Source organism: Theobroma umbraticum, unplaced genomic scaffold (assembly GCF_002168275.2).
Source record: "Theobroma umbraticum cultivar Fairchild unplaced genomic scaffold, ASM216827v3 scaffold_20.0, whole genome shotgun sequence".
In the NCBI taxonomy this organism is placed as follows: Eukaryota; Viridiplantae; Streptophyta; class Magnoliopsida; order Malvales; family Malvaceae; genus Theobroma; species Theobroma umbraticum.
The window spans coordinates 290,864-315,154 of NW_018397266.1; the positions used below are offsets into that span (position 1 = coordinate 290,864).

General features: G+C 36.7%; 4 protein-coding genes across 9 annotated transcripts; 3 read left to right on the top strand and 1 right to left on the bottom strand.

The window, feature by feature from the left end:
* The first annotated feature begins 594 nt into the window (after window positions 1-594).
* On the top strand, window positions 595-3,689 carry LOC110423271 (PI-PLC X domain-containing protein At5g67130-like). Its single transcript, XM_021437441.1, has 8 exons — window positions 595-987; window positions 1,089-1,211; window positions 1,360-1,494; window positions 1,593-1,691; window positions 1,826-2,129; window positions 2,207-2,430; window positions 2,541-2,627; window positions 3,396-3,689. The coding sequence occupies exons 1-8, from the start codon at window positions 886-888 to the stop codon at window positions 3,426-3,428; spliced, it is 1,107 nt and encodes a 368-aa protein (XP_021293116.1). The 5' UTR covers window positions 595-885; the 3' UTR covers window positions 3,429-3,689.
* Window positions 3,690-5,260: 1,571 nt separating this feature from the next.
* On the top strand, window positions 5,261-9,826 carry LOC110423345 (cytochrome P450 85A1-like). Of its 2 annotated transcripts, XM_021437557.1 has the most exons (10): window positions 5,261-5,389; window positions 6,458-6,685; window positions 7,256-7,580; window positions 7,994-8,143; window positions 8,240-8,485; window positions 8,569-8,655; window positions 8,750-8,828; window positions 8,987-9,093; window positions 9,189-9,313; window positions 9,404-9,826. In XM_021437557.1, the coding sequence occupies exons 2-10, from the start codon at window positions 6,489-6,491 to the stop codon at window positions 9,516-9,518; spliced, it is 1,431 nt and encodes a 476-aa protein (XP_021293232.1). In that variant the 5' UTR covers window positions 5,261-5,389; window positions 6,458-6,488; the 3' UTR covers window positions 9,519-9,826. The 2 variants fall into 2 exon arrangements, with proteins under 2 accessions (XP_021293232.1, XP_021293233.1); XM_021437558.1 differs by lacking the exon at window positions 5,261-5,389 and having other exon boundaries at window positions 6,415-6,685.
* A 1,508-nt stretch (window positions 9,827-11,334) lies between these two features.
* On the top strand, window positions 11,335-13,642 carry LOC110423043 (putative UDP-arabinopyranose mutase 2). The gene is made up of 4 exons (XM_021437142.2): window positions 11,335-11,756; window positions 12,362-12,612; window positions 12,709-12,877; window positions 13,171-13,642. Exons 1-4 carry the CDS (start codon window positions 11,433-11,435, stop codon window positions 13,510-13,512), a joined length of 1,086 nt encoding a protein of 361 aa, XP_021292817.1. The 5' UTR covers window positions 11,335-11,432; the 3' UTR covers window positions 13,513-13,642.
* A 125-nt stretch (window positions 13,643-13,767) lies between these two features.
* LOC110423041 (DNA binding protein) lies at window positions 13,768-24,257 on the bottom strand. 5 transcript variants are annotated; one of them, XR_002445798.1, is made up of 16 exons: window positions 24,019-24,257; window positions 23,120-23,227; window positions 22,880-23,011; window positions 21,503-22,060; window positions 21,044-21,191; window positions 20,575-20,928; window positions 19,903-20,424; window positions 18,612-19,510; window positions 18,394-18,479; window positions 18,089-18,307; window positions 17,673-17,801; window positions 17,080-17,436; window positions 16,332-16,447; window positions 15,194-15,308; window positions 14,761-14,865; window positions 13,768-13,893 (listed from the first exon to the last, which is right to left on the bottom strand). XR_002445798.1 is itself a non-coding variant. In XM_021437141.2 (15 exons), exons 1-15 carry the CDS (start codon window positions 24,130-24,132, stop codon window positions 14,859-14,861), a joined length of 3,864 nt encoding a protein of 1,287 aa, XP_021292816.1. In that variant the 5' UTR covers window positions 24,133-24,257; the 3' UTR covers window positions 14,578-14,858. The 5 variants fall into 5 exon arrangements, 2 of the variants coding, with proteins under 2 accessions (XP_021292816.1, XP_089640777.1); XR_002445797.2 differs by having other exon boundaries at window positions 13,777-14,151; XR_002445796.2 differs by having other exon boundaries at window positions 13,777-14,151; window positions 14,756-14,865.
* Window positions 24,258-24,291: the final 34 nt, after the last annotated feature.

Below are 24,291 nucleotides of genomic sequence, written 5' to 3' on the forward strand. Positions count from 1 at the left end.
ATTGAAGCGTGGCGGGCAGTCTCCTTCGTTGAATAGAGAGAGCAGCCAGAGCAAGGAACCACCGTCAACCCTACAGAAATGGCCGCGTGAGGTAGACTGGCAAGGCCATTTGGAAGACAGGGTAGTTAATTAATCGTGGACCGAGGTTGGGCCTTGGCGACCTGGTCCAGTTATATTCAACGTAGTCTGCGTGGCAGTTCGAGGTCAATGACTTAATGCTACGTGGCAATAATTACTAATAGTTACTATTATTTAGAGCACTTTATAATATTAAATAATTATTTTGAAATAGAAAAAAATATTAATTGAATTTTTTTTACATTACTTATTTAATGAATATTAATCAATTTATATCGAAATAATTGATTGAAATTAATTGAATTCGTTTAATTTGTGCCAATTTTTTGATTAAGAAGGATAATTTAGTCCATAACTTCGAAAGATTATTTATAATATATTTTTATATAAATATATTAATAATATATTTGATGTCCTAAGTCTAGTTTAAGACATTTTAATCCCACTCTAATTCTTATATAAAGACTAATGGGATTTGCTTTAGGTCTTAACAAAAATGGTGAAGTGGGCAGGGAGGAAGCCAAGTGGATTCTGTTCCAATCTGTTTTGAGTATGAAATTATGAACGACAGAAATGTGACAGCACACTTTCCAATTGTGTCATTTAGGACTAGATTCAGTGCCAGTTACACTGCATGTTTTCCCCTGAATTTACCATGACAAGGCGTTTCCTTCCTTTCCTTTGCCTCCATTTTTAGTGGCAATACCTCCGTAGATTTTGGGTCATAGTTCCAGAACCCACCATCAATTTATATTCCTCTTCCAATACCCCGATTATACCCTTTTTCTTTTTCAGTTTTTCTGGACAATGGGTCTCCCAAGAAACGTGCCTATGCTCCTAGTTTCAGTTTTTCTCTGTTTTGCTGTTACTAATACTATTACTTCTGCTTGCTCTAATGGGCAATGCAAGGTTACTAAGTTATCCGCAATTGTTTAGTTGTAGCTGTCCTTTGGTTTGGTTTTTGTAGTCTTTTAAGTCGTCTTTGATCTTAATGATGTTTTTTTTTGTAGCTCCTGGAGGAATGTTCATCTGATGGAGACTGCCAACCGGGGCTGTCTTGTTTTTCCTGTTCTGAAGCATTTGATGGCTCTAGATGTATCCGATCAGCAACTACAAACCAATTCAAGCTTGTGGTAAAGTTTATATCTTTGTCTCTTTATGTTCCTTGAATTACATAATTCAGTTCTTGTTGGCCATCGCTGTTCTTGATGGCCATTATTGTTAACAGGCAAGATCATGAATTTGTTTGTTGTTTTTACTGTGATGTCATGTTTCTGGCAGAACGATTCTTTACCATTCAACAAATATGCGTTTCTGACGACTCACAATTCCTTTGCCAACGAAGCAGAGCCGCTTCATACTGGAATCCGAATTACCTTTACCAATCAGGAAGACACTGTAACGCAGCAGTTAAATGTAAGCACCCTTTCTTTTGGGGGGAGTAATCCTGTTCCTGTATTCCAGAATTCATCTCTCGCTGATTGATTTCTTTTACAAACTGTTACATTTTACAGAATGGAGTTCGAGCATTGATGCTGGACACATATGATTTTAAAGGAGACATATGGCTGTGCCATTCGTTTGAAGGGAAGTGCCATGATTATACTGCATTTGTAAGTAATTCAGATCTCATTGTTTTAAGCAGAAAACACCATTTACATTTCCAATTTGCATCGTCTTGGAGGAGAAACAGAAATTGTTTGGAGAATGGAAAATAGGGTAGTAACAAGTATACGTTTCTTTATAGGGGCTTGCCATTGACACATTCAAGGAAGTAGAGGCCTTTTTATCCGCAAATCCATTAGAAATTGTGACACTGCTCCTAGAAGACTATGTTGACACCCCAAATGGGTTATCAAAAGTTTTCAAAGATTCGGGTTTAATGAAGTATTGGTTTCCAGTCTCAAGCATGCCTCAAAATGGTCAAGATTGGCCATTAGTGAAGGATATGGTTGCAAACAACCAAAGGCTGGTTGTCTTCACTTCAAAGAAGTCTAAGCAAGAAAGTGAAGGAATAGCATATCAGTGGAACTACATGGTTGAGAATCAATGTAATACCACTGCCTCAGTTCATCAGTTAACTTATTAGAGAATTTGTGTCTAAATAAGATTTTAACATTGATTTCAGATGGGGATGATGGGGAGCGTACAGGAGAATGTGGTAACCGGGGAGAGTCAGCATCACTTAATGACAAAACTAAATCTCTGGTTTTGGTAAATCACTTCCACTCAATTCCAATCAAAGGGATGACTTGTGAAGACAATTCAGCAGTCGTTGTTAGTATGCTGGATTCATGCTATGGGGCAGCAGGCAGTCGGTGGGCTAACTTTGTCGCAGTTAACTATTATAAGGTACGTATTTTACCCTAGGTATCTTGCTCTTAGATAAGCAGTTCCATGGTTTTGCATCAGGGATATTCATCTCAATTCAAAGAAATGTTTGCTTGGGATTATTGTTGCAGAGAAGTGACGGAGGAGGAGTGTTTCAAGCTGTTGATAAATTGAATGGGAAGCTGTTGTGTGGCTGTGATGATGTCCATTCATGCGTGGTAAGATCAGTATTACACTTTTTTCTTCTAATTTTTCAGAAGTCACGTGTATTGAACTAGCATTGAAGTACAGAGGCCATTTCTTAGGGTAGCGTACACACATAGTAAACAGGTGACCCATGTTGTTTTCAGCTTTTCATTTTCCTTATTGGACACATAGCAGATGCCTCAAAATGGATATAAGTATGAGGCTATGGACACACCTGTTTCACCTGACAATTGTACCCCAAGTCTGAGCAACATATCAGGAAACTGGTATGAGGAAGCATTATCTGCCGAGTGCAGCAAATAAGTTAAAGCTAGCATAGCATGTGCTGAACATAAAAGTTGTCTGCTCCACTATTAAGTCAGCTTTAGCTGAAAAGAGATCTAATTTTGTGCCCCAAATCCATTTTTGTTGGAACAAGATCATAACTCATTCTTCACATTAGTAAGACTCCTATTTTTGTTACTGCCCTGCTTTATGTAGGCTTTAAAGCTCAAGAAGCAACCGGTTTATGAGTTTTTAAGTCCAAACGTTAGTCCTACCTTGGGCAAATCATGTAAACAAGTGCCGCATGAAATGCTGCAGCCCAAACCCAAACCAATTACCAATTGCCACCCTCCTTAACTATAGTTACCAGCAATTGCTTCAGATCTTAATTTGGGGCTAACAGATAGCTATAGGCCTGTACCTCTCATTTACTGCAATTTATGGTCTGATTGTGCATATATCATCGTAAGAGAAAAAAAGCACTTTTTAATTGTTTTCACATTTTTGGCATGCAGCCCGGATCATCATCAGCAGCATGCTCTCCTTAAATGTGGATGGAATATGCATTTTGTAACAACTTATCAGAAACTGGAAATTGTGGTGTGAACTGTGGAAAAGTTGTTGCATTGGTAGATGATGCAGAGGTTTAAATTTATTGATGAGCACCACAAATAATGTTTATACTTTATGTGCCCAATTCATAAGTTGCATTATTCATTAAAATTCAACCCTGACAAGGAGGAATGGTCACTTGTTTAGACAACCATTCAAAAGCTTCAGAACTTGGTTTTGCAGCTAATCAGATGAGGATTTGAAATTATCTAATTTCTTTGGCTTGTGCTAGTGTATCACTGAATAAGCTAGACTCCTAGAATAGCAATGTCCTACTGATTTTGGCAATTTGGCTCAAGGGCCCAAGAGTTTGACCGAAAGTTCAACTTGAGGAGAAAGAAATAAAGAAATATGTTAACTGAGTCGAATTTTGACTCTGGGTAGCACAGCTTAGCAGATCAGTCCAATGGGATATAATACTTTGACTAAAGGATTGGTGGGGGTTTCAAAACATGGCAGACCTTGCAAGAAGAAAATGATCTTTAGCACCAAAGAAAACGAAGGAAAAGAAAAGACTGTATATTTAAAAACTCAGTCAGAGCTTGAGTCTTGTGATTCTAGGACTTAATGTTCAACCAAACTCTGAAAACTACTATGGGTAGTCTATTCATTCTTTGTGTCTTAAATGAAGCATGTGAGGTGCTATTAGGAAGTATCAATCACATGCTAGCAATCTCAAGAGTATAAATTTAAGAAGTCTATTAGGATCTAGCATTAAAAAAAGGGACTAAGGAACTAGGTAAATTACCTCTATCTATATGACTTGGACAGGAAACATGCTTCATTTTTCTTATATTACACCATGGGTTATTGTTGACTGTAAAGCAAGAGATTCCCCCCCACCCCCACCCCACCATTTTCATGGTTTTGTCTATGATAATTTCTTTACAAAGCTTAACCTGTATCGTTTTTATAGAGATAGCTCCACCAAAGCCACGTTAAGAAAACTTCCAGATCCAGATTACAAGGCTTTTCAGCTTTCTTTCTCAACATACTTGGATTAATGCAGGGTGGATGAAGGAAAATGCTATAAATCTCCTACGTACTATACTAGGGGTTGACAATATGTGTTTGATACCAAAAGAACATGTTCTTTCCACATTTGAAGAAACCAAGCTAAAGAATTTCTTGGTTTGGTCCAAGATAAACTATGAAAAAGAAAGGGTTGTGAAGGAAGGGAAAGTTAACATGGATGGGGAAGGAGAAACCGGAGCAATCAGTTATAGTAGCAGAATGGGAGGAAGGGCAGAGGGGCAAAGGCAAATGATAAATCACATCAAAGAAGAGAATAAAAACAATTGCACGTGGGAACTGGCTGACATTTACACACACGGCCTTGCAGTTTGGCCCTGCATGTAAAACTCATCCACCCACTCTTTACGGCTTGTTGTGAACCAAGTCAAATTGAGCATCAATCATGAACCATCCCACATCATTCAACAATGGAAAAACTTTGGGGTGCTCTCTTCTCGGAATTTCATTGGCACAGAAAAAAAATAGGTGCTATTGTTGCATTGGATGCCCCTCGCTCTTCCCTTTGGTTCAAACTTTGTGGGAGGGTCTAAATTGGCCATTTGCTAGTCCTAAGGATCTAGAAAACCTTTCTTTTCTTTTCTCCTAACCCAAAACAAACTTTGTAAAGCACTAGCTATCTTTTTCGCTTTCCTCATGTTTGACATTGTTTCTGTGTACAAGTTATGATTTGATACGTGAAAATAAGTTTCTAATGCTTGAATGTCATCAATGGTTTGAAAAAAAGTCATTGACTCTTTAACTGGCTTGTGGTACCTGCTAAATTTACTTGTTTTTCTTAACCGTGCAACATATACTGGAATTTGTACGTTGAGCTTGAAGGCTTATTGAATTTGGTTGCTGGGGTTGCGGAGATCAAGTAGAGGTAAACATACATATCATTTTGTTTATCCTTCAAGGAATTTAATGAAGGTTTAAGAGTTTCATGGGGTATTAAAACACTGACAGGTAATTTATCAGTTGATTTAAAAAACTACTTTGGTAAGATATTTATCAAGAGCATAGTCCAAAAGTCAATAGTACAGTTACTGATTTGCCAAAGGTATTTCCCAAATAGTTTCTTGGCACCCATTTCTATGAACTCTCTTTTGCCAGTTCATGATATTCCTTTAGGCACATTACAACAATGCTGCAAGGACCATAGCACTTCAAACTTTTTGCAGAAGCAGAGTTGAAAAGGCAAAACAAAACTATCTTTGGCTCTCTCACGGTATTTTTCCAAAGGTACCAAGGGTCTTTGCCCGCTGTTATATGTCATGTAACAGATAAATCGTTTGGTATGCACTAGTCAACATAGCATTCAAAACTTTGAACTCCAATATGATTTCCTGTCATTTAGCCTTGAACTCAAACCCCCAACAACTTAAATTGGGGCCATTTTTTATATTTGGAGTCAAGTCATGACATCCTCAGGTTAAATTGTGTTCCAAGTGATTGAGTGGAACCCTGCCAAATAGTTGGCATAAAATCTCCATTAGTAACTCCACATTAGAGAATTTTGAATTAGAATTAATCAGAATTCATGCACAAAAACATGATTTCGTTGATTGCAATGCTGTCATAGCAATCTTGTATGATGTCCTCAGATGTATTGACTCTGTGACTAAGTTTAGTCCATGGGGCATTGCAACTCTCTAATACATTTCAAATGTATTAACAAGTTACCTTTTTGACCATATTTTTGAGGCAAAAGATACTGCAATTAAGACCGCAGTGGTTCTCTGTTAAGATTAAAGTTTTGTAGTCTTTATTATTACATTTATTACTACACTCAGCTATTCATAATAGTAGGGCCTTATTAGGTAGGTGTATGGTTTTGGCCTATTTAGGAATTGCCCTTTTGTCTCTCTCTCTTGCCTCAACTCTGTTGTAGTTGTCAAGGCACATACCTTTTACATTCTTAAAAGCCTGAACAAGCCATACCATTTTGCAGCACTCCTCTTGAGGTTTTCCTGGGAGCATCAATGGCATTCTTGGTGGTAGTAGTAGCTTGTTGGCTTGCTTTGGGGTTCTGTACCTGCTTTGCTATGTTGAAATGGAATGACATAACATATAGTAGAAGAAAAGGCTTGCCTCCAGGGACTATGGGTTGGCCAGTTTTTGGTGAAACTACAGAGTTCCTCAAACATGGACCAAATTTCATGAAAAAGCAAAGAGCAAGGTAAGCTTTTTTCTGCTCACCCCGCACACTGTCTCCCTCTTTCTCTCAAGTTGGTTGACTTGTAAATGAGACTTTTCTGCTTCCTCTTTTTGTTTTAAGTGTAGCAAGTTCTGTTTTTTGATCGTTTCAACTAAAAGATAGCATGAGAAAGGCGGAATAGTTTAGCTTCAGTCAGCCCTTTTGTGAACTGGGAAGCTTCCCTTTCTTGTTTCAGAAAGTCATTAGATAACAACAATGAGCATGCATTGGTTTATGGATCTTTCCATTTTGTTCCATACGGTATCTTTGCATGGAAACAATCATATAACGGTGATTGCATATCAGAGGCAAAGACCAATGTCCCTTGGATGTGTTTGGAATGAATTAACAATGAGACTCTAGCCACTAAAAATCATTCCTCTATAAAGCTGCATGAGACAAAAAGAGTTAAATCTTTGACAAGAACACAGTTCTAATGGAACTTCTAGTTATATGTCTTCAAATTGTAAAGCCAAATTTAAAAAAAAAAAAAGAAGAAGAAGAAGAAAACCATGCTTCCTCCTTTCAAATCTCTCACATTTGTTTTGACAGGCATGGAAGTTTATTCAAGACTCACATATTGGGGTGTCCAACTGTTGTTTCCATGGATCCTGAGCTCAACAGATACATCCTTATGAATGAAGGAAAAGGGCTTGTGCCTGGCTACCCTCAATCCATGCTTGATATACTAGGGAAATGCAACATTGCAGCCGTGCATGGTTCTGCTCACAAGCGCATAAGAGGGTCATTGCTGTCTCTCATTGGCCCTCTCGTGATCAAAGACGAGCTTCTCCCAAAAATTGACAAGCTTATGAGATCTTTCCTTGAGAACTGGAATGAAGAAAGTACTATCGACATCCAAGAAAGAACCAATGAGGTTTGCACATAATAAGCACAACTTTTAACAGGAAATAGAAGAGAAAGAAGTTTTAGATGTAAATGAAGCAGAAGCACAGAGTAAAAACTGTTTCTTTCTATTAGTTGTTAAGCATACAATGGCTTTGGGTTCATGAGTCTTAAATCTGTCATCATTGCATTTTCCTTATAGTTAGACTGTTTCAACCATAGGGAAAGTACAGTTTATGAGTGAAAAGAAGATGAAAACTCTCATGAGGTTTGACATCGACTACGATTATGGGTAAACGCCTAAGTAAAACCAAAAATGGTTAATAAAGATCAGAAATGTTCACAAGACACTGCTATAAGATTAAGATTTTAAGAAAAAAAAGTTTGCCCAGATATCAAACAGTATGCTTAACTCTTTCTTTCTTTTTGGAATTACTCTGTCAGATGGCGTTGTCCCTATCCTTCAAGCAAATTCTTGAAAAGGAATCAACTTCATTATATGAGATTTTCAAACCAGAGTTTGATAAGTTATTAGTAGGAACGCTATCACTGCCTATAAACATTCCAGGGGCAAATTACCATCATGGGATCCAGGTATACCGTTGAAATACTAAATAATGGCCTGAAAACATTTCTATATGATCTTTTATAGAGGAGTTCGATCCCAGTGTTCAATGGTGACTCTATCAGGGAAGGAGAAGAATCATCAAGATGTTGAAACAGATTATGGAGGAGAGAAGGGCCTTTCCAACAGTCTACGATGACATGCTTCACCGCCTTCTAGATTGCAAAGACTCAAAGTACAATCTCTGCGACGAGGAGATAATTGATCAAATAATTACTATCATGTACTCGGGTTATGAAACTGTCTCGACTACTTCAATGATGGCCATCAAGTATCTCCATGATCATCCTAAAGCCCTTCAAGAACTAAGAGTGAGTGACAGTTCCGCCTGTTTGAATTCTCTGTGTTTCTTTATTATGGTTTTGATGATCCTGGTACCCTTCTACTTGCATAGGAAGAGCATGTCAGTATCCGAGAAAAGAAAAAGCCAGGGGAGGCAATCGACTGGAATGATTACAAGTCTATGAGTTTTACTCGTGCTGTGAGCAATATCTGAATCTTGCCACCAGCTTCTGATATGTTCTACAGCTAATCTATTGTTTACTAAAGCTTTAATCAATCTCTTTTCTATGTAGGTAATTTTTGAAACCTCAAGGTTAGCTACAATTGTTAATGGGGTATTGAGGAAGACAACAGAAGATATGGAAGTAAACGGTATGTTCAAGGGAACTCTGAGCTTTAAAGTGGCCACTTTTCCTTTGTGAAGTTTCAGGTTTTTGCCACACAGCCAGAATCTTTCTGGTGTTGCGGGATAAGGTACAAGATTCAAAATGTGGTGCGAGTATCTAACACTTTGCATTGTGCTTTGTCAGGATTTACCATTCCCAAAGGGTGGAGAATATACGTTTACACAAGGGAAATTAATTATGATCCATTCCTTTATCCAGAGCCTTTATCCTTCAATCCATGGAGATGGCTGGTGAGTGCAACTACAAACTTGAAAGTATCCCATAGTTCATTTTACAGCTTTTAAGCCTGCAAGTACATGAAAATATTAACAAAATGGAACTGCAGGATAAGAACTTGGAGTCTCACAATTACTGCTTCCTATTTGGAGGAGGCAGCAGGCTATGTCCTGGAAAGGAATTGGGCATTTTCCAAATTTCTACTTTCCTTCACTATTTTGTTACCAGTTACAGGTTGGGTACAGTTGCTCATTAAGAGTTTCCCTCCCCTGCTTGGCCCACAACAAATGTACTGACTAGATAGAAATGGTTTTTTCCGTGCAGGTGGGAGGAAGTTGGTACAAATGAAATCCGCCAATTCCCAAGAGTTGAGGCACCCAAGGGACTGCACATTAGGGTATCAAAGTACAGAACAGTTTCTAACAAACATTACCTCTAAAGAAATGAAGATAATAGCATGTATATATTACTGCCAAGACTGACAACTGTGGGAAGACTCAGCATCACCTGGGACAATGCGATGTGAAGCTGAGCTGGGCTGAAATTACCTGGGAAGCTGAAAAGGAAAGCAGCTGCTACTTGAACCTGGGCCTGGAAGAAGCCCTCTTCAGCCACAAAGTTAGATTTTTTTGTGTTGGGAGGATTAACCCATTTTTGGTTAGATACTTTTCATGTGAAAACAATAGAAAAGCCAGGGGCAGGTAGTCTGTGACATGTGCTTTGCAAAAACGTTTAGGGGAGGCTTCAACAATGTCACATTGTTAATGTATCATTTTAACAGTTAACAGGCTGAGAACGTGAAAAATACATGTAACCCATGACCTTCCTGTGGCTGTCAAGCCACGTTCCTATCAAGGTTAGAATCTCTTTTGCTCCATTTTTTAATTAATTTTTAACCTTTTTTTTTTCCATATTCCACTCTGACAAAATAAAACTACCAAAACCTGTCATGTTCGGATTATCAGGTTCATGTTGGGAGCGATGTTAATTATTCATTAATCTGTCCGAATATTCCGTAACTCTTTTATCTTCTTTCTTTCTTCCTTGTACCATGTCAAGCCTCCTAGTTATTACTTTCTATTTTTCAATCCAATGGTTGGACTACGGATTATTGAATCAAATACTCTAATTATAATCTAAATTTTGTTTCGTATTACTGTTTAATATTGTGATTTAGATGAACACATTTTGATTTTTCTTGATGCAAACTCACCCTAACCACATGTTTTCTACTTTTATCCAACCAATTATTTGGGTGAAAATATAACTCTAAATAAAGGGGGGGGGGGAGGTGATTTTGATTAGAGAATAAAAGGATTAGAAGAAACTAATAACAATTTTAAGCAGTGTACTTGGAAGTGTAAGAAAATATTGAAAATATTGTGTATTAATTTTGGCAACTAGACACATGCATCTCCTGTTGAAAATATTGAATCCATTAGTCCATAGAGGAAGAGACAGGGCCAACCATTGCCTAATAAATCAAAACCAAGTGGAAACTGTCTAGAAAATTGTGTATTAATTATGCAAAATTATTAAAGACAATTAGACTATATTCTATCTTTATTATTCATAAAGAAACTCTCATATTTTAATTGATTTTTTTGGAATCTTTTTGTATTTTAAAATATTAAAAAAAACCCTACAATTAATCTTGATTGATATATATCTATATTTATACACAAAACATTTTAAAATAAAAATTGATAAACTCAGAACAAAAAAAAGTAAGATATAATACTCACTTTTAAGTCTTTGAATTGCATAATAAGAAGTAATACTTTCCTTTCTAGTAAACAATGTCTTGCCATCTTTAAAATTCATTATCGAGATTTTTATGTTGCGAAATTTTAATCATTGAGACCTTTTTTTTTTCGGGATTGAATTTCACTTATTAAATAAGGTAACAACCATTAGATTTTAATGAATCTATATTGAAGAATGGTTGTATAGTTACCAAATAATTATAGCAATAAAAAACTTTCCTTGTTAAAAGAAACTGAATTCTAATTTTCTTAGCTGTACTACCAAAAGAAAAAATAATAGACTTCCTTTTTTGACTGAAAACATTAGACCACCCCACCAAATCATATTAGAGATAATGCTTAAGAGGTTAAAAGAACCCTAATTCACAGTAATCAAAACGTGAAGGATGTATCCAATAGTGTCATTTCTTGACTAATAAAAAATTTAAAAAGAAAATAAAAATAAAAATAAAAATAAAAAATATCTTCTTTATATGTAGAGAGACATATCTCCGCCTTAGTCGTTCAAGTTGAACTCCTTGGCTCTTCTTCTTCTTTTGACTCCGTTTCCCCCACCGTCTGTGTCTCTGTCTCTCTATCTATCTTCCATGGCAACTTCTTCAGCCAAACCCACACCCTTGTTAAAAGATGAACTCGACATTGTCATACCCACCATTAGAAACCTTGACTTCTTGGAGATGTGGAGACCCTTTTTCGAGAAATACCATCTGATCATTGTCCAAGACGGTGACCCTTCAAAGACCATCAGGGTTCCCGATGGCTTTGACTATGAGCTCTATAACAGGAACGATATCAATAGGATTTTGGGTCCAAAGGCTTCTTGCATTTCCTTCAAGGACTCTGCTTGTAGATGCTTCGGTTACCTTGTTTCCAAGAAAAAATACATCTTCACCATTGATGATGATTGCTTTGTATGTTGCTCTACTACCCTTTTCTTAAAGCTTTCTCCTTTTTGGGTTTTTAATTCTTTTTAAAATGATGTAGTATTTTCTTTTTACTCTGTTCTCTGTTTGGTTTATGGGAAAAAGCAGGGGAAGGTAAGGAATAACGTTGGCTTTTATTTTGTTTTATTTTTATGTCTTGGTCTTGTTTATCACTGGACAAGAGAAAGATAAGTTTAAGTCTTCATAGCATATGAATTTATTGGTGAATGTGGCTGAATTCAGAGTAATTTGTTAGATTGTAGGTTGTTTTCCTCTGCCATTGCTTGCATTTGCTGTTAGATAATGATATTAGTGCTGACAATTAACTGTTGATTTGGTTGTTTATGTTAGCATATTAGATTTGCAATCTGTTGATTAATGTTATTATTGTGCCTAAAGTTTGAGTAATGTAATTGTACATAATAGATCTAATCAGATAGATGATGATTTGAATTATTCTTTGATTTTGCTCTTTTTATATTATTTAGCTTATTTTGTAGAACCTTTCATTCCTTTAGGTTCTCTTAGATTGTTTCTTCCTATGAAAACTTCAACAATTTCAATTTTTAACATCTTCTGGTTTTGATGTTTAGGTTGCCAAAGATCCGTCTGGGAAAGATATCAATGCGCTCGAGCAGCACATTAAGAACCTCCTAACACCATCCACCCCACATTTCTTCAACACACTCTATGATCCATACAGGGAAGGTGCAGACTTTGTCCGTGGTTACCCCTTCAGTCTCCGAGGGGGTGCCCCTACCGCGGTTTCGCATGGCTTGTGGCTCAACATCCCTGACTATGATGCACCAACCCAGCTTGTCAAGCCTCTTGAGAGAAATACTAGGTATATGCATCTCACCTTGGGGAATGTAACCGAGTAAATGGTCATTTGACCTTGGTTTGGGTAATAGTTGTTTACTACTTGTTTCTGTTTATCAAGGTATGTTGATGCAGTCATGACAGTTCCTAAGGGAACTCTGTTCCCAATGTGCGGTATGAATCTGGCATTTGACCGCGAACTCATCGGACCTGCAATGTACTTTGGACTCATGGGTGATGGACAGCCAATTGGACGTTATGATGATATGTGGGCTGGCTGGTGCATGAAGGTACTGTTTTTTCTGAATCTTTGTTTCCATCATGTGATCTCCCCTATCATTCTGTTTCAGTGAACTGTTTCTCATCCAATCCTTTGTGTCCAAGCATTATCTTCGTTTCATGATAACTGTAAGCTATGGATCTTTATATGCTGAAACCAAGTTAGGTATTTTTGGCAGACATTTTGTCTATACGTGACAATATGACAGAGTTAGAACACGTGCCAATACAAAATGCTACTATGAAATTCATTACTAACCTCTGATTTTTTTGCATTTAATCATGCGTGTCTCTGAATGTGCAGGTTATATGTGACCATTTGGGACTGGGAGTCAAGACTGGTCTACCCTACATATGGCACAGCAAAGCCAGCAACCCTTTTGTTAACCTCAAAAAGGAGTACAATGGCATCTTTTGGCAAGAAAAAGCAATCCCATTCTTCCAGTCTGTTGTCCTCCCTAAGGATTGCACCACTGTACAGAAATGTTACCTTGCGCTTGCCGATCAGGTCAAGACGAAGCTGGGCGAAGTGGATCCCTACTTCATTAAGCTAGCCGATGCCATGGTTACATGGATTGAAGCTTGGGATGAGGTCAACTCTCCTGGAGGAAAACCTGCAGCAAAGACACCCAATGGCACCTCTTAAGTAGAAAGTTTTTGAATTAGTGGCTTCTTGTCTTTAGATACAGTCACAAACTTGGATTATCATCATTACTATCATTTGGTATTTTTCACATTTGGGGTTGTTTTATGGCAGTTCCTTTTTTTTGGATTAATGCATCTCGTCTTACCTCCAAGTTTAATACAATAAGGCATAGAATTTGAATCTGAAAATCTGTCTGTCATTATTTTGTGATCATTCAAAGGTGTATTTGGTCTGAGATGATTACCTTCTGGAGTGGGATTTGAAATTTGAACCTGAAAACATTCTGAAATTCAATTATCATTTGGGCAAAAGTTAACAAAAAGATAGAAGATTTCCAACACTTTTTGTGCTCGTGAAGAGCGGGAGTGGGACACCATTGCCCTGCATTGAATGAATAAGGCCAAGAGAGAACGTTAGAGGCCCACTGGTTTCATCAATGGCTGGTCCCTGTGATCTACTTTAATTATATTTCGTCCTGTCATGTCCGGGCTGTAACTTTCTGTAGCAGGTTGAAGTCCATAGCCACACACCCAAGAATGTTTCGGATCTTGTTTTCTCCATTCCCTTTCTTTTTCTCTGAATCATTTCGGTCTACTGCTCAGATGCAGCTCAACTTTTTCAGATCCTTTAATTTAAAGCCTAATGAATCAAGATTTGACACAGGGAATGAACAAAAGCATGCCAAAGAAACAGTCAAGGAATGGAAAAAGCAACAAGGACTACACTTCAAAACACTGCAGTAATTCTTCTTTGCAATAAAAAAATTACATGCCCGACAACCCGAAAATTTATATTTCTGGGTTTATTATCGCAATAGTTAATCGATATATGTTTTATTAAAAAAAATTCATATACGATTTTCCCAATTACATGATAATATAATAATTTAAATCTATTATTTAATCATATATCTAGTTTATTTAATTTACATATATATTTATGTCACACTTTTATTTTATATGTATTTAATAACAATAAGGTTATAATATCATTTTTTTTAAAAAAAATAATGCTTAAAGGTCTAATTGATGAATAAATGTCAACCAATTAACCACTTAATAAGCTTCTAAGAAGTTTTAATTGGTTGATAAGTAAAAATTTATTTTAATAATGTATGTATATACATACGCATATGATTTTTATTTTTTGGTAGCTAGTACTAATTTATATTTTTAAGAATTAAATTAGATCTATTTTATTTGAACATGATTTAAAAAAGAACACAGCTATCTTTATCTTTCACCTCACATTTGTTTTATGTGTCTGGATTAGCATAGCCCTATGTTGACATTCACTGGTTCCAGCACGATCAATGCCAAATAGATAATGGCAAAGAGTAATCCCAATCAGCACCTAAAATTGCCAAAAAAACACATCAGCCTCCACATCGCCATGTGGGTCTAAACTTCCGGCAATTTAATCATAGTGATGCAACAACTCGAGCATATGGTTTAGCAAAACGAAAAACAGTAAAAACCAGATCTAGGCATTTTCAACATGGGTATAATTCATTCCAGCTGAAACAAACATTTGTTATATTGCTAAATCCACATACAAAATGTGTATGTGACCCAGCAGAACGAGTCAGTTGTAATGAGTATTAACTACACAGTTACAGATTGAAGCACTAAGAGGAAGCCATGAAAGAGACCAAATAGCTTATTTGCTATTAGTGTCTTACTTATTTGCAAAATTCTCTTGGCTGTGTAGATAAATCAGCAGCTGGCCATCATCAGCAGCTACAGCTACAACATCTGGCCTCAAATCATCAGTTGCAATGCATGAAACACTGCGACCTGATCACCACATCACAGTCGAAAATCAGCTATGTACGCATAACATTGAAGCAAAGCTTAAGTATGAAAGCTTATAGTCCATTGAAATTCATCACAACCGAACCAGAGGTTCTCCTATGTTCATTATAATCAAAACTTGCATGTCAAAGGACCAAGCAACTAATAGCTTAGGCTGTATGGTGAAGGTTCAAGAATGAGTTTAATGTTGATCTCTAACATTGCTCTTTTGGACGCAAATCCCTTGCCTTGGTCATGTAGATCAAGTACAGGCATATTACATACCTCGTTTAAATCTAATTTAACAGAATAAAGAAAAGACAGCCAAAGGTGTCAACTAGCTTGGCTGCTAAGAGTCCCTTTCGTAATTATATCAAGAACCTAAGATGGAATCTAGCCTTCACTAGGGATGAGGAGTTTATGAACATGGAGAGGCTGTCTCCTTCAGCTGTACAACCATTGGCCCATAAAAAGGAGGAATAGTAAAAACCAAGATTCAAACTCGAAAGTTGGAACTACTAGATCAAAAAAGCTTTAATACCTTATCAAGGAACCACACTTTCCAAAAACCACAAACTACTAAGTGAGCCCATCAAGGAGTTTTTATTTTAATAGCTAATATTTAAAAAGAAGGGCATTGATGCAATTAGATGCATGTGCATTGTTATCACTACGACAACAAATACTGTTAAAAGTATTAGAATTTTCTGAAACGGCAGATGGATGAACTCAAAAAGTGGCTTCAACATCTAATCTAAGCAAGACGAGAAGAGAGGATGTGTTTCCTGTATTTGGACAATCAAGTGAATTTTGCGAGACAATCTATTTCTACTTTCTCTAAATAGAATTTTATCAGATAGAGTTTTTTAAGTAAAAATTCTGCTGTTTAAACCATAGCTCTAAAATGTCCAAGGAGGAAAGATGCTGTTTGTCAGATGAGTGTTCCCTTTCTTTCAATTCACAATAACAGAAACAAATTCCACTAGTTCTCGGTTGAGGAGTTATGAAAGCAAATTTGAGGCATACCTTTGAAATGATGCAAGACACCAAGTCTAGCTCCTGTGGACAATTCCCACATATACACTAGCCCATCATCTCTTCCTATGATCCCGTGATCAAATGATGCACCAATTGCAGCAGCCCTGCACAATGAAGTTCATCAATTGTTTTTTACATATTTACTTGCTAATTCTCAGAAACTTCTTTTCTCTAGTGTATACTTAGCCAGCTTAAATAAAATTGATACAGTAGCAATCTATTTCTTCCTTTCTTTATAGAAACCCAAGCACCACATAAAACAGCTGCAAGTACCCAATGCACTCCCACATAAATGATCACCTTGGAACGTAATCCAGTAAATTAGGTTTCCTTGAAAAGGCACACCAAATAGTATACTGTTTTGTTTCACAATCTATCTTCACTTGGTTGCATATACCTCCACAACGAGTAATAAGATGATTTAGGGAAACAGGATAGCCTAAGGAGATCAAAGTATATTCTACCATTTAGGATGAGCAGTTCCCAAATTCTTTTGGTTACTACAAACAGAGGAGGAAAACATAAATTGGAGAAAATAAAATTAAAATTTTCATAGATCCAAATATGGATTGGCATGCATCAAAGAAAAATATTATCTTTTACCAGAAAACAAGTTACTCACTGCCTTAAAAAAAAACAATAGAATGATTCGATTTCTATGAACAGTATGTCTCTTTCATTATGAGTACAAAAACCCAATCTAGATTTAAGACATAGAAATAGAACTTTAGAGTACCTTGGATCCAGTGTACTCCCCAAGATCACCCTATCCTTGACCAGTAAAGCTAGCCTCCATGATCTGGCTTGATTTGCTAGGCAAGTACTAGGTAAACGTTCGTACTGAGCCTCAAAATCAGAGACAGTTGAGAGAAGAAGCCAGAGAGCAATATCTTCCCCCTCTGATGGAAGAAAATAACAGTCCCTATGTTCAGAAGACAAAATTTTTGTTGTCGTGATGATTTCATCAATGCGTCCATTCATATCAGCATAGCTGAAAACAGGCTGCCAACTGAATAAACTGATTGGTAAGAATTGCTTAATTGGATTGCCAGAAGCAGAAAATCTTGAGATGATGAGCCTTTTCAAAATATCCCTGAGAAATAAAACCTGTTTTCTATCAGTAACTAATCAGATTTTAGGTGGAGAGGCAAATACAAGAAAATCCCTCTGGAGCCTTATGCACAAAATGATGCACGAAAGGATATAAAAAAGCAGTACCTATTAATAAATTAATATTTCCACAATGTTACCCAGCAATTACAGACAATATACACTCAGGATCACCAAATAACTATAAAAGAATACAATTTTCAACAGAACGCTACATACCATACAACAAATTCCCCAATAACATTATGCCCAATCACCAGATGAGCACACTTTGGAATTCTCTTCAATTCCACTACACAAGAAGATATGCAGTCACCAGCTGGTAGAATAAATTCTTCTGTCCATGCACTGCAAAAAATGGACAAGGAAGACAGGTAAAATTGCACGCTTCAATAACAACAATTAGCCAAGAAAACATGTTTCGAGAGGGTAGAAGGAAAAGGGTGAAAGTACAGTTATCTTCAAATTATATAAAGCAAACATCCCCTTTCAACAGCTGAATTCACTGCTACAATATGAATCTGCTGCTTAAAACCACAAACTAAGCATTTTGCAGAACAAAACAAAGATCATACCATCCGCTATGATAATGAAGAGGTTGTTATATTAGATAGAGAGAAAGGGAAGACATTCACCTCCATGTTGAATTCATGACCCAAAGATGCAGTCTCCCACTCTTTCCAGCAGCAACAAGATAGTTATTTTCACAAACCAATATACATTGCACACTTTCAGCTGTTTCCAATTTCACAACCAAAGAAACATAACCATGATTTACTTGCAGAATTTTTACTGCATTCTCATTAGAGCAGCCTGAAGAACATATTGAGCAGGTACAATCTATTCTCCCTTCCCTAAGAAAAGAAATCAGATATTAGAATAATATTACTGTTTTTTCAAATCTGCTTTAACAAGATAGAAAATCGAAGAAACAATCAACCTGCAATAAGGCGTTTTAATACTGTCAAGTAAAACAAGACATTGCCCATCCGGGGTGAATTGTAAGCCACATCTTTCTGAATCAATCTAGGAAAGCACAGAAAAACGTCACAAATTTTATCACTGAACGGGTAAGCAACAAAGTCAAGGAATCAATAAGTACAATAAAAATGGCTGAAGAGTTTATATATTACAACATATCCGCCCACCAAAGCTTACTTCTGAAAATGGCAATGTTACTGATGTGTAACCAACAAAAGAAGGGCATCCTATCCTTGGTTCTTCAATAGATACCCTGTAGATGAACAAGGTTCTGTCCTTATCTACAAGAAGACCACATAAAACACAAATGTGGATTTCATTTCCTTTTGCACCCAGCAATACTGATGAAATAGGCAAAGGATGGAAATAGCCTCCTACAAGGTTGACAATGCCCCTTAGATCACTATTAAGCTCTACATCCCTGCAATGGTTGACATCTGAACTACCTTGAACTTCCCTTGCTTTAGATCTGTTCTTGTCAAAAACACTAGTAACCTGATTTTGACAAGATGCAGGACAGCCATTTTCTACACTGCTGCTATGCTCAAGCCTCTCCTTGTGACAGTTTTCTTGAAATCCCCTTTCAAGTGAAACAGATGGAACAAGTAAGCATGATGCACCCTTTGCTTTAGAGGCACAAACCAACTTTTGATTTCGATTAGACAGCTCAGGTGGCATATCACTCATTTCAGGTTTGCAATCTGTAGTAGTTTTCTCCACTGGCAGTCCATACGACTGTCCTTCAAGCTTGTCTGTAGCATCACAGATATCTCTATTGCATGGTTTGTCATCAGAAGAGTGATAACTCTTTGAAACAAGTGAAATTCCTGTCGTAGCAGACTCATTAGGGCAATAATCATCTCCAGTATTTCTGTATATGATACTTTCAGAGAGAGGACCAGTGTATTTTCTAGTTGAATAAGCTTGTTTTGAGACTTTCTTTCTAGTATATACTTTATGTTGGGCTTGATAGGAAGAGTTAGTTTTAGGAGTTCTGGTGTCGGCACTTATGTCCTTCCCTGATAATTGCACAGGACTTCCAATGCCACTTGGATTATTATCATTTGTATCTACATCTGCAGAAACATGATTATTTGCATCATGTTGAAAATCATAAAAATCATGATTAACTGAGACAGAAAGAATAAAATTATCATGAGTTCGAGATATTTAAATTTTGTAAACTGACAATCAGATATAGTAAATTGCATGATTTACAGCTCCTACAGCTATATTTTCACAACTTTGGAGAATATAAGCTCTGTTCTGAGTGACGTAGTTTCTAACTATGAAGGTAAATTTAAAATAATTATAGGTTGAGAGCAGGCTAGTAGGAAACTAAGACCTTTCATTCTGAGCCAGACTGATATCTTGTCAATCAATTCAGGAAATACTTGCTTGCCCTGTGAGGACTTACAAGAAAACTTGACAGCTGAATTTTCAGGAAAGGCTGGTTGAATGTCATTACCTTTAGTACAATTAAGTGCATTCTTGGACTTCTTTTCCATAGAATGGTTTTCAATATCTGCTGAGTTTTCATCCAAATTTACACAAACACCCTGGATATCTTCAGAGAAAGCTTTCATGATTAGAGACACATGGCCTGAAGTAGACTCAGACATCGTTATGTCACTCCCATGAGGCTTTTTATTTGAAGCCATGTTTACTTCCTTATGGCAGATTGTATCTTGGTTTTCAGAGATCTCATCGCAACAATCTGATGTTTCCTGCTTCACATTGATACTAACAAACTGTTCCTGAATATTGGAATGATATGTGTCTTTATTGAAACTAGTTTGATCAACCTCCACACTTTTGGAAAACGATACAGCTTGTTTAGCTACATGATCCCCTGCCTGATCATCCTCAAAACTGTCAAGAATAACAGAGTTCACATGTTCAAGATTTGGCACAAGTGAACCATGGTCTATACTTTGGGTATGCATTCCCTTGTCCTGTTCTGCACGTGCTTCCTCAGTTAGGATGATGGCTGCAAGTTTAGCAGAAAAAACTTATGATCGAGAGGCAAGAAAAAGATTAGCATGAAGCTACAAAGGATTGGAACTAAAGGTGTTCGATACTACATGCCAAAGAATAACATGTTCATAGAAAAAGTCAAATGTTTCAAGATTGCCTGTACCAGAAGATCGAAGATTCAACAAATGGTTAGTTTCAATGTTGTTCACTCGAGAATTCACCATTTGGGGCAACAGTTTGCATGGGTTAACAATTTCCCTTTTCTTCTTTGAAGACTCCTTAAGCAAAGGAATAGCTTGAGGAAGTAAAACCGTCATCATCAACTTAGCCATTTCCTGACCGACTGAATCAGAATCACTTTTTTCAGAACCTGTATTTGAATTAGATGTTCCTACTTCATCTTCTTGATGAGACTCAATCACCAAGCCATCAGAAAAGACTACATTAGCAGAAGTTAACTCTTCTTTCACACTGCTAGTTGTATCCCTTGCACTTGAAGCAAGATTTGTACAATCATCTGCATTGATATTGTGGTCAACTACTAAATATTGGGAGTTCACAATGATAAACTATCAACAATTGAAAAGGAAGCTGGGTAACAATGTACTGTAAGTACTGCAAAGAAGAAATACCTTCCACAAAATCCAAAGTATCAGGTGCAAAAAGATCAACATCATTGATGCCCAGGGAGTCATTTGGAACTGGTGAAACTCTAGCTTTGGCATTGGTTTTTACTGGAAAAACGAATCCTTCCAGTTCAGTATCTCCTGACCTATCCAACTGTAAGAAGTTAAGAATGCTTCTAATATTGTACCAATTGACTTCACTCCCGTAATTGACAAGCAAATACTGTACCAACTGATTATAAAACAATGATTTAAAATATATTTTCCCCAAAAAGGAAGAGGATGATAATTTTGGTGAAATAGCTTCTAAAAGCATAGCTCTCAGGTGGTAAGACTAATGCAAGCTATAAGCACCTAAATTTTGCAAGAAGACAGAAGAAACATGTATGAGAATTAAAAGGCATCAGCATTTTCTTCTAAAGGGGATGAACTAAATTGACAGAAAGATGTAATAACCAGTCTTACCTCTTTAGATGTGCTGTTAGCTACTCTAGTGGATTTTGCATTTTGGGAACTAACGAACTTGCTCTTGACTTCTTTCTCCCCATGATGATCTGAGAAATCAACACATTTCAATTGAAACCCATCTTTGGCTGAAGAGTAGTTATCATCTTCCCCCACTGATTTTGAGTGCACTGCTGATGCTACTGGAAGTTTTTCATTTTCTTCTTTTGAAGCAGTGTGAGGAAACCCATGCTTAGGATTCACCTGATTCCCTTGTACTAAATTTGAAGCCTCAGCATCACAAGTCAGGTCGTTAGATCGTGGTCGTTTAAGGCCAGGCCCATTCTTGTTTTGCATTATTTCACACCTTGTACTTCTCTTTTTCCTGATCTGTGATTTGGCCAAGTATGGTCGTAAATCAGGAGGAGTACAGATACTTGAGCTCTGATTGTCATGTTCCATTATAGAAGCCCCATTGCAGAATCTGGAAGATAACAAACTCCTTTCTGCTGTTCCATTGACATTTGCCACCAATTCCCGAAGTAACCTTTGGATTAATGGATTTTTGAATCCAAAAAACTGCATGTTACATGCAAAGAAAAAAGGAGCTTACTCTGTGCATTCATCTATGGTTTTCGCCATCCATATTTAAGGAAAAAGTAAGAATATAATGATACAGGAAATGGATTTCTGACCAGTGGGCAAGTAAAACACAGTGCAGAATCAAGGAGTCCAAAGAAGGACCACAATGTAAAAAAAAACAGCCAAGAACAAGCAAAAGGTTTAAAACATGTACATGAAATTCATGAATATAATTGACATCATTATCTGTAGAGCACTTTTATGGTGTAGGTTGCAAAGAATACAATAACCTGAGCCACCCAGACAAAATCTGCCAAAAAAAAAGGTTCACCTTATATGCTCTGTATCATACCGCTTCACCTTGACGTCAGAGCCTGATCATGTTTATTACTCTCTATCTAACGGTCTCTGAGATTAGTCTTTAAGGTATAGAAGACAGATAAAGACAGTAACTCCAAGGATTCCACATGCTCACACATTCTCATCACTTTGGCTAAAGTTTGAATAGTCTCCAGAGCAGCCCCTAGATTATTTTGTTTTAATTGGGAAATATTTCCTCTAAAATAAATTTTCCCTCCAGAGACCAAGGAGGTACAGACCATCAACAAATATAGTGCATGGATTTGACCGAAGAGAGCTCTAAAACAAGGAAAGTTAGAGATGAATTGTCATCCAGTTTAAAACGAAGAACATAAAGGCAATATCAGCAAAGCCACAATTATCCATATTTAATTTTTTTACAGCAATCTCACTAACCAAAAATGGAGATGAAAACAAAATGCAACTTCAAAGTGCTAAGGAAGTAGCAAGGTATACCTCCACACCATCTATCTTGCATGAGAATCTCTTTCCATGCCATATCTTCAAATGTGGGCAACCTGTTTTCTGAAATTTATCCCATGCAATGTCTGGAGTTTGTCCAGAACACGATTGTCCATCACAAGAGATCTGCATACAGATAGAGGCACACTTATACTTTAGTAAACTGACTGAGAAAAGTAACACTGGAAAAGAAGATGTGAGTGCAAGCTAAAAACCTTAAGTCTGCCTACTCACCACAAATAAAGGCCCTTTAGGACCTTCATGAATTTCCGTCATATAAGTGCTTCCATTGTGAGCCCGAACAGCTTGATATCCCACAGGATAAGGATATCGATCTTTACCCTACAGAATAACAAGATTAAACCACTCAAATAAAACAGAAGCTCATACCAACATAATGATATTACAATGAGGTACCCCATATCCTCTGATAAGCATATTAGTTCAAAACAAATTTTGCTAACTATTTATCCCTTCAGTAAACAAAGTTCAATTCATTTTAAGCTAATTCAACTTCAAAAAAAAAAAATAAATATAGCTTTTCCAATTAAAATAGTCATTGAACTGCTTAAGTGGTACATCCTCTATTCTATTTTACTCAAAATTCACTTCTCCTAGACTAAATTATGTAGCCTTTTGAAACTAAACTTTCCTATTACAGTTGCACGTTTTTAATCCTTTTTCTTCAATCTTCAGCTATTAGTTCAATTTTTTTCTTATTGCCAAAACCTTCTAGGATTTGCGATTAGAACTTCCAATATTTCGTTTACATTTTCACAGCACAATTGGAATAAAAATATTACTTATATCGGCAACAATAAGAGTTAATTGGTTTTCTTAAGTTGATAAGGCATGTATAAATTGTGAGCTTGAAAATATCAACTCAATTGCATTTAAACAGCAAATTTCAAAAATATATGAATAATCACTAGAGTTTAAAATGTTAATTTAGTCATAATTCAAATTTCAATCAGAAAAATCCTCGAATTATATCTCACTCTTCATTTTTAACTTCCAGTCTTTGCTCGTAACAATAGAATATCCAAATCATGTAACCAAGCCAAACACAACGTAAACGAGATCATTCAACATCAAATTAAAAGGAGAGATAATAAAAAGAAAACACAACGAACCCTAGAGGAGCTCCAATACTTCTTGTCCCAGGGGCCTTTGTAAAGGGATCCGATGGAGATGATCTCCAGACCGTCTGATTTCGCTGCTTCTTCTTCTTCTTTAGTTTTCGCCATTCAAAGAAATGAGTAAAAAGCAAAATTACAGAGAGAGAGAGAGAGAGAGAGAGAGAGAATGGCGAAGTAAAAAGGATTCAGAGAGATGTTTTTGATGGCGGGAACTGAAGTCACGGAATGCTGTGTTTCCCTCCACTTCGGAATAAAAAAAATTTATTC